General features: G+C 41.6%; 1 protein-coding gene across 1 annotated transcript; it reads left to right on the top strand.

The window, feature by feature from the left end:
* Window positions 1-539: 539 nt before the first annotated feature.
* LOC307024144 (sorting nexin-18-like) lies at window positions 540-9,796 on the top strand. Its single transcript, XM_079658001.1, has 4 exons — window positions 540-1,748; window positions 2,190-2,483; window positions 4,268-4,650; window positions 7,804-9,796. The coding sequence occupies exons 1-4, from the start codon at window positions 988-990 to the stop codon at window positions 8,028-8,030; spliced, it is 1,665 nt and encodes a 554-aa protein (XP_079514127.1). The 5' UTR covers window positions 540-987; the 3' UTR covers window positions 8,031-9,796.
* Window positions 9,797-10,002: the final 206 nt, after the last annotated feature.

The raw sequence follows: 10,002 nt of genomic DNA, 5'->3' as shown, positions 1-10,002 counted from the left end.
GTTTTGAACCTTTAAAAGTAATCCATTTGCTTATTCATATTTTATGTTTTATAATAAAGGGAAGGAGCAGATTCATTTGTATTTATCCTTTTTTGTGGAAAAAATATTAGACAGAGTTTTTATGCGTGTCTGTCATGAATTAGGTCTAAAATGCCACACAATACATAAAGCAAAGGAAATATAAAATATAAAAGTCCATTACACTTAATGTGTATGCAATTGTACATCATTTACTCTCAATTAACTTTTAAAGCAGATATAATTATTTACTAAGCTAATCAAATAATGAATCAGATTAAAATAATGAATAATATATGTTGTATACGAGTAACACTTACTATTAAGTGTTCAAAGTGTAGTTGGTGACGTAGTGACAGTATATTTATTTACGTGATGTAGCTTTTAAAATGAGTTTATGTGGGTTTTTTCCATGTATGAATTCAGTGGCTTGACTAAACTTGCTCCTGGCTCCACCCTCCGTTAGTCAGCCAGTCTACTACGTGTTAGGACTGGTGCCTTTAATTTACAAGCATCTCGGAGAGAGGAGGAGGAAAAAACAGGACTCTCCCCCTCTTATCCGTAGGACTAAAGCAGAGACACAGCCGTCGCAAGTTCGTCAACTTCAAACTCTAACCGGCATCTTTCCTCGGAGAGAACACACCCGGTATACAGGTTTCCTCCGTATTTTTCCGACTTGGATTAAGTTCTGCATGGAAACAAATGATATCTGAGAGGAGCGGCGAGAGGAGGTGGGTGTCGGGTACAAGCCCGTGTCTTTCTCCCCTTGTCCTTTTATGCATGGGTCTTCGATGCAAGCCTGGCTTTGAAGTGGAAAAAGTAGTCCCAATTGTTGCTTCCGCTAAATGATCTAAACCTCCACATTTAAAAGAGCTCTTAAAGGTTTGATCCGGGGGGGTAAAATAAAAGTCCTTGAAATAAACAAAGACAGGAACTAGTGAACAAATAAACATATGTGATTTTAGAACTATGGCGTTAAAGGCCAAAGTTTTGTACGACTTCCACTCTGAAAACCCAGGAGAGATCTCCATAACAGAGAATGAGCTGGTGACTCTGTTCAGCGAGGAGGAGCTGGACGGCTGGCTGGAAGGGGAGAACAGCAGGGGGGAGGCTGGCCTCTTCCCTGCCTCATATGTGGAGATCACCAGGGACCAAATCACCTCCAACACCAATAACAACGGCCTCTCCTCGCCCAAAGCCAAAGCCGTGACGCCCACTCACACCTCCTACACGTCCCCGGAGTCTCAGAGAGGACTCGGGGCTGGCAGTGGTGGCAGTGGGGGGGGCAGCTTCCACACCAGCCAGGGCAGTGATGACGACTGGGACGACGATTGGGATGACAGCTCTCCGACCGATGCGGCTCAGGGTATGGGCACCTCGCCCCCTTTGTACCCCGTCACCTCCTCTTTGCCCGGGCGGCGCGACAGCTCCCAGCAGCATCAGCATCAGGCCAAGAGCTCAGCAACAGTAGGGAGGAACCTCAACAGGTTCTCCACCTTTGTCAAGTCCGGAGGGGAGGCCTTCCTGCTGGGGGAAGCATCTGCTTTCGTTAAGGACGGGGACAGGATCTGCGTGGTGATGGGCAAAAACGGACCAGAGTGGCAGGAGGACCCTTATCCGTTCATGTGCACCATTGACGACCCCACCAAGCAGACCAAGTTCAAAGGCATGAAGAGCTACATGTCTTACGGCCTGACCCCGACGCACACCAATGTACAAGTCAACCGCAGGTACCTTCCTCCTTCTCTTCCTCCTCTGGGGGTTTCCAAACTAATTTCTCCACCGGATCCCCCGGCCCCCATACATGTTTCTGCGGCTTTTCCTGTAGCCACAATTGTTCCCACAAAATGGCAAAAACAGAGCTGACTGTGGCCTTTTGCCCTCTGGAGTCCTCAGGAATCTCCTCTTTCCTTTCTGAGATTCCCTCTGCACCTTTCACATTGTTTCCCTGTCAGTAGGGCTGTCATTTAAACCAACACTCACTCCCTCACATTAGTTTTTACTTGGTCTTTGGGGAAAAAAGTCCTTACACTTGCTCTCCCTACATCCTTCCTTCTTTTTCATTCCATCTAACTTCCTTTGTTTTGCTGTTTACTTGCTAATACACATCATTCCCAACTAATCTTTCCAATAAATCTTCCAACCTGTGTTATTTTCCATCACCCCTGCAGGTATAAGCACTTTGACTGGCTGTATGCTCGGCTCGTTGAGCGCTTCCCGGTCATCTCCGTACCCCACCTTCCCGAGAAGCAGGCCACCGGTCGCTTTGAGGAAGACTTCATCTCCAAGCGGAGGAAGGGTCTGATCTGGTGGATGAACCACATGATCACCCATCCAGTGCTGGCACGCTGCGACGTTTTCCAGCATTTCCTTACATGCGGAGCAGACGAGAAGGCCTGGAAGATGGGCAAGAGGAAGGCCGAGCGAGACGAATTGGTCGGTTCAAATTTTTTCCTGACAATCAGGTAGGAGGCTTGGATAAGTACTGCAGAGCTTGTGGCTCTAAAATTGAAATCTTGTTTTTTATTACAAGCTTATAAAAAAAACATTGAACACTCAATGAAAAGCCTTTGGTTTAAATAATCTAAATCAAACACTTACAACCCATAAACAAGGGCATTGATCAATCAAACAAGGAGAAATTCATTGTTTATGAGGCATACAGACCGACTTGTATTCTTCTTCAATAAGAACGCCTAGTAGCCCATAATGCATTGCTGCTTTAAAACAGATCAGATTTTCAGTAAGGACCACGTTCATGACCTTATCAGTTTCCTCACTCTATTGTCATCAACAGAGCGATGACTCTAAAACCAGCCACTGAATAATGTTACTGCCCTTTATTTGGAGATTGTAAGAGGCATTCTGGGAAATGTAGGCAATCAGTAACTGAAGTACAATATGTGGTAGGCTCAAGGAAAGAAGGTTTACCAAAAACCATAAATAACAGCCCTTCACACGTTGCTACACACTGAAGCTTATGATGTAATATTGTTGTTCATACTCTGTCAATGAGATATAAATCGGGTTTGTGGTGCTTCATCATGGTATTGTGTCAGATGTTTCTGTAATTGTATCCACCTCAAATACCTTATACAATGGTATTTAAACTAGGGATGCACCGAAAATTATCGGCCGAAAATGGTTAAAAAGGCCCTTTCGGCAGCGAATGTCAGAGAACAGGGTTACGTTGATCATACTCCGCATATTTGTCCGGGTGTTTTGATTTCAAGTGGTGGAGTAATCCCGAAGTGGTGAAAGTCTTTGCAGTTACACCCCCTCGAGAAATGTCAGCTGAACACGTTTTACAAATCGCAATCCGCGCCTCTTTCTCTGATATTTTGAAATATCTCCAAGCGGCAGACATGTTGGCTGTGAGCCAGCCGCGAGCATGGTCGCGCGCCGTGCTTGCCGCCACGTTTTGATTACGTCATCACAACAACACGTTAGGTTACCAAACTTATAGGTGCATTTGTTGTTGTTGAAGGCCTGGCTGTTAAAGTCTTTATTTACACTATTTTGTTGTAGGCCTACTGGCCTAGATGTTTATGCAGTTTTAAAGCACCTTGGCTTTGTTCTGAATGCACTTTGTTGTAGTTATCCTACAGAGAAAAGAAAATGCACTTGACTTGGAATTAATGTACTGTATGCATTCAAAAGTGCTGAATAAATGTTTTATGGACCCATAATAGTGATTATTATTTAAGTTAAGTTTTGCCATAATCATTTATTTTTCCATAATCAGGCAGCTGAACAACATTGGTAAAAAATGTATACATTATATATATATATATATATACATATATATATATATACATTATATATATATATATATATACATATATATATATATATATATATATATATATATATATATATATATATATATACATATATATATATATATACTGTATATATTTCTAGTCATCATTTTCGGCCTTTCGGCATTCGGTTTTCGGCCAACTGTTTCCTATTTTCGGTATCGGTTTCGGCCAAGAATTTCCCATTCGGTGCACCTCTAGTATAAACTAACAGTAAAGGATATTTGCCCTTTAGTGAGACGCTGTTATCTGTATCCCGGTTTCACTCTGCTGTAACTAAAGGCTTTCCTCGTAGGGAGTGCCTGATAGCGAGGATGAGATAAGTAGAACAGAGGAATAATAAATACAGATGATGTCATGTTTAAATGAAAAAAAATCATAAAGGACTTTCAAAATAAGGTCTATAATGACCCTCTTTGTGTTTTTAGTACGCCTGCCGTCCCGCTTGATCTCCAGGAAGTGGAGAGCAAGATCGAAGGCTTCAAGTCCTTCACCAAGAGGATGGACGAGAACATCGTGGTTGTGAACGTCACCATCAATGACTTCGCTCGCAAGCAGATTACAGGCTTCAAGAAGGAGTACCAGAAAGTGGGGCAGTCCTTTGCTCTCCTCGGGCAGGCATTCGAGCTGGACCTGCAGGCCTACTCGGGGGGTCTGAACAGAGCCATCGCCTACACCGGAGAGGCCTACGAGCAGGTGGGAGAGTATTTTGCTGAGCAGCCGCGCCGTGACCTGGCTCCTATTTCTGACCTGCTGGACCTCTACAGAGGACACCTGGCCAATTTCCCTGACATCATCCATGTCCAGAAAGGTAGGAAACTGTGTGTGTGTGTGTGTGTGTGTGTGTGTGTGTGTGTGTGTGTGTGTGTGTGTGTGTGTGTGTGTGTGTGTGTGTGTGTGTGTGTGTGTGTGTTCTCTGAAACCAGAACCACCATGCTTGCCAAACGCATTAAGTTAACACACTTAGCTCATTTGCATACATACTTAATTTATATTGGATGTAAATAAGAGTCCAGAGTCTGAACTCTTTAAAGAGTTACTTTTGTATTTTTCAACCTGGACCCTTTTTTAAAAATTGTTACATTTTTGAGCCAGAAGCCGCAAAAGGTGCTTCAATGTTTTCCTATTGGGCAGTTCCACTCTGAGCATGTATGTGTTCTGACATTGCCACTTAAAAAAAAAGTGCCTGTCGGGTCATTTTTTAAATGTTGTTAGAAACGTATAAAGACAATCTGAGCCTGTTAGTGGCAAAAAATAAGTACTTTAGTTGAAGTACATCGATAGTGCTGAATCGTCTGATAGGACTACATTGGCTGCAGTGCTCCCGCTCAATACTGGCCCAACTTTAGAAATGGTTGTCCCCATTTTTCACTTTTTTTCACAAAAACACATCTACATAGGACCCAGGAAGAAACATACTGAACATACCCCATAAAGAGTTTGCAAGAAATTAAGCAGATACAGGACCTAGCACATTTATCACCAGTGAGGTCATAGGTTATCGTCAAATGGAGATGAGGTAATGACTAAGATGCATCTGCAGGGTGGAGGGTTTGAATTCAGGGAGGATCATAACAACACAAGGCCTGTCGCTCTCAGCTTCAGGCTGTGTATAATCACTTCTGAAACAAAAGAGTAACACAATTCTTAACTGGGATTATACGCAGTAATTAACGATGTTACCATTAAGCATCCATTTAGCAGAGCCCACAATGTATTATCATGTCAATAATAAGGGAGACAATTCACAGAAACCCAGATTCTAACTGTTTCAACATCTGTTTTCATTTACTGCATAGTTGAAAACTGAAACCCATGGCCAGTGCATTGTAACATTCTGGATACTGCGAAAGCCTGTTCTCGCTCACAGGAAAACACATACAGACGTGTACAAAGGACTCGCAGAAGAGTTAGCTTGTTAGTAGCTTGCAGGTTGGGAGGAGGGAGTTGCTCCTGGCACACAAAGTCCTGACGTTAGCCAAAACCTAGAGGCACTGTTTCTAGTCTGCTGAGCCCTGTTCTCTCGACAGAATCACAGCTGGGAACTATGGAAACACGGTCTGAATTCCAATAGTCCCCGTGACTGGCAGCGCCTATTTCTGATTGATAAGTAATGCGTTGTCGTCTAATTTCTAACACCTTTGAACCATTCCCTGACTTCTGCCGCACTGGAAGATACCGTTACTTACTATCTATTTGTTGTTGAGTAATATGCTTTCAGTAAATGAAATTGACTACTTATTTCCGGTATTAAAAGGAAATTAATATGAATGTCTCTATGGAGTATGAGCTCATGCTTTCTCATGTAAAATTATGCAAAAAAGGCAGATGATGACCCAACCATGCATGGGACATAGAAACTAAATGAAACTAAACTAGCTCTGAAACTGATTCCTTAAAGAATCTTAAATATTATAAGCAACATTTAGAAACTTGGCTAGTGATTCTGTCTCTAGCTATAGACAAACCAACTCAAAAGAGCAACAACATATTGCAACATGCATGTGTTCAGTTGCAAACTAATTGACGAGCGTGTTTAGGGGTTATACAAAGGGAGTCATTGACGGAAAGAAGAACTGACTCTGAGTAATCCATTACTGGCTGTTGCTCAGCACACTTCTCTGTCTGCTGAGGATCCATCATCCCCACAATGCAAAGTCTGCACTTCTGTCATCATTGTGAAATAACTACCTTGAACAAAAGACGTCTGGTTTAGTGACAGTTTCCATAACAGCCAATTAGTTGAAGGATCACCATGGAGGGAAAAATGCTTACACAAGACTTTTTTTTTTTCCTCAAAACTCCTTTTCTTTAGAACACAAAGAAAAGACTAGTCTCACATTTCACGTAAACGTTTCTCTTTTTTCTTTCTCCTCTCGTCTGCATGCCACACATTTCTATCTATGTCATACAGCCCTGTATGTTTCTCCATTAAACAAATTACAAAAACATGGCCTCATTGCTCCACAGATTAGCTGCTTGGCTCTATTGGTGGAAATCTCTGTTAACATAAACGCCCATGTACAGTATCATCCTACAATTGCTGGTTCTGTCTGTGAGGTTCAAAGGCTACATCTGATTTAAATGAGTGGAGAGATTCCTGGGCCTCTTGTCCAATGTTGCCCTGGGACTGCAGGAATGCAAAATGGAGCGCTCTCAGGATTAGTTTCCCCTCCTCCTCCCCGTTTCTTCTCCCTCTTTTCCTCCTTCCTCCCAGTGATACAGTTGAAGAGAAGTAGGAAGAAGAAGACTAAGGGGGGGGGCTGTGTGTATGTGTGAGGGAGGGGGTTCAGACTGTTTCAGAGCTGAACAAGTTTTCCCACCAGCCAACAGTACAAGAGTTCAGATTACAGCTTTGTAATCGCCTTGGCAGCAAAGGGGACAAAGTCCAAGCTAATTTCACTTTGTTAGTGTACTTGTGCAGGTGAGTGTTTCCGACATGTGAGAAAGAGATCAAAATGAGAGGTCAGCGAGGTCAGGGTGGAGAGCCGTGGCCAGGCTTAAAGCTAGCTCATCATTTCCCCAACAGTCTTTTTTCAAACTCTACTTCTTCTTCCCCTTTTGAATTTTCAGTCAGACTTTGTGAGTCATGGCTGGGTGTTGGGTAACTTCAAGGCTCATGGAAAAAGTATGCAATAACCAGTTTGTTTACGTAATATAAAAGAAATGTCATGGTCAGCTTGGAGAATTTGCCGTCCTTTTAGAGCCATTTGGGAAAATACTAGAATTGTGATGGTTTAGAGACCAATAATTACAACTGTGGATTGTTTCAGTATGCATTTTTTCCCCTTAAAGTTCCTTATTTTATGCATTATTAAATGCACACAAACAATAAATCATTATAGCGTATGACCCAAACATCAGATTTTGTTATTGCGGTTGCGATTTAAAAATGGCGTTCTATTACTTTGCAATGTCGTTTTGAATTTGTTTAAGCCTTTCAACCTTTTCCCTTTTGTTCCAGGTGCACTGACCAAGGTGAAAGACTGTCCAAAGCAGGAAGGCGAGCTCCACGATCGCTGCAACATCATTTCTTGCGCCACACTGGCAGAGATTCAGCACTTCCACCGCACACGCGTACGGGACTTCCGCTCGCAGATGCAGCACCACCTCCAAGAGCAGATCGGATTCTTCCAGAAGATCACCGCCAAGCTGCAGGACGCTCTTCAGAAATATGATGACGACCAGTAGGAAGAGAGGGAGAGAGCCGAAACGTTGGACTACAAAGACTTTGAGGAAATGAGGAGGGAGGGGGCAGTCGTGGAGGATTGATGGGTTCTTATTGTCCATTCAGAGAGTACACTTTGTCATGCGGTGAATCCTGGGCCTGGTACGAGCATTGAAATAAATGAACCACTTTATAAAAAAAAAGAAATAGGCTTCTGGACCGAAGAATGACAACTTCTTGGATTATCTGGACGGCTCTGATGAATGTACCAGTAACGGGGATTTGCTGAAGCTCGGGGCACATCTTGCAATTCAGCGAGACTGCGATATATTAAAAACAGCTGTTTTCATTGTGACGGGGCAGCCTCTCCATTCCCGGTTTCAGGGTCACGTGATCGCTCCTCTGCCTCGTGGAAACCCGCCTACCAGGAACATACCACAGAATGTAGACAGGAAACTCTCTATATCACCTGAACTGGATGTTTTAATGATTGAAAGACAGGACTTTTATGATTATCTCTATATGTGTCTGTCTGTTTGTACTTGAATGACCAGTTCAGTATTGTTTCTATGGGACACAACAGATGGTTGGTGAATACGGAAAGAGGCAACGTGGTTGAATCTCCTCTACTGAATTTGATTCAGGTGTCGGATTTCATTGACCTCCTTTTAATCTCTAACACATCTCCCTAATATGTCAGTTCGTTACAATATTATAATTTTGAAGCCCTTTGTAATGTTCTGCATTTTAGTTTATATCTTGCCAGACCTTGAAAATTGTTGATCTCAAACAGATTATCTGCTTGTTTTGAGAAGCTTCTCCACAGTTCTTTCTTTTCGGGCCGCTGCAGGCCTTGGGTTATTAAAACTCGAAGTCCACATCTGTCTTTCTGCTTTCTGTCAATCAGGGTAGCTCAGAGGTCAGGCTCAGGGTACAGATTGATGCTTCCAGGAAATAAGGCTTTGAATCCAGAACTTTAGGTTTAGATGTGTAGACTTTTAATGGGATTAAAGAATATTTGATATTCTTCAGAGGGCATAGTTAATATAAATGCATACGGAAGCCATAAGAGGCAAGAAAGAACATTCTGGTGATCTATTTTCTATTTCAAATCTTAATTGTTTTCTTTCCTTTGTTTCAATGTCTCTTTTTTTTTCTTCTAAGTTTTTCTTTGTTGTAATTCCTTTTTGCCCACAAGAGGCTGAAGTGAACCATTACCACATGTTCTAAACATGAATAAAACCATTTGTTTTCTTTTAGGTGAGTTATAATAATGAATTCATGTACATTGTGTTTGGATTGAATGGAGAAATGGATCACTAGATGTTCTTCTTCTCATTTGAATCTTTGGGCTTCCGTAGTTTAAGACAATCTTGGTAAAGAATCTGTTCATTTCACCCCATTCTGTCTTTTTTTACTTCTGAGATTCTACACAGTGGCTTTAATTATGATTGCTCTTCTTGTTATGCTAGCTACTCTTAAATATTATTGTTAAACCGATAAGTAACCAAAATGAGCTCACTGAATTTGTATTTTTGTGCCCGTAATTTTAGAGTTTGTCTGGTCAATTTTCTTACGTCATATACGACTTCACATTCCTATAATGGGATACCACAAAGGTCAGGTTCTTCACCATCATGTGATCCACTATGATTGGACAATTTTAACACTTTAAATATATTACATTGGAACTGCATTTTGTTCGTTAATAAATTAAAGTAGAATATATGTCATCATATATCTGTATTGTTGACTATTTCTCAGAAATATAAATTATAGTTTCACTTGACCTGTTGTTTGTGATTCAATTAGTGTTTTGATGAATATAAATGCTTTGCATATGTTTAGGATATTTCAATATTTCACTTTAACTAGTCACATGTAAATGCCAAGACGTGCTATGACACCTGCTATTTTTAGTTTTTTTTTATGTTTTACGTTAATTTAGTATAACAAAACCATCTTTATTCTGTATATTTTCAGTGCAACATGTTC

The sequence above is a fragment of the Notothenia rossii genome (genome assembly GCF_949606895.1).
Source record: "Notothenia rossii genome assembly, chromosome: 11".
Lineage (NCBI taxonomy): Eukaryota > Metazoa > Chordata > Actinopteri > Perciformes > Nototheniidae > Notothenia > Notothenia rossii.
Note: the sequence above shows the minus strand (reverse complement) of the source record. Positions and strands in the feature narration are given on the sequence as shown.

What these genes read in the sequence shown, in the direction of transcription:
- LOC307024144 (XM_079658001.1), top strand. Translation starts at nt 988, where the DNA reads ATGGCGTTAAAGGCCAAAGTTTTGTACGACTTCCACTCTGAAAACCCA. An exon ending in AATTTTTTCCTGACAATCAG is followed by an intron (nt 2,484 to 4,267) that starts GTAGGAGGCTTG and finishes TTGTGTTTTTAG; the next exon opens with TACGCCTGCCGTCCCGCTTG. An exon ending in CATCATCCATGTCCAGAAAG is followed by an intron (nt 4,651 to 7,803) that starts GTAGGAAACTGT and finishes CTTTTGTTCCAG; the next exon opens with GTGCACTGACCAAGGTGAAA.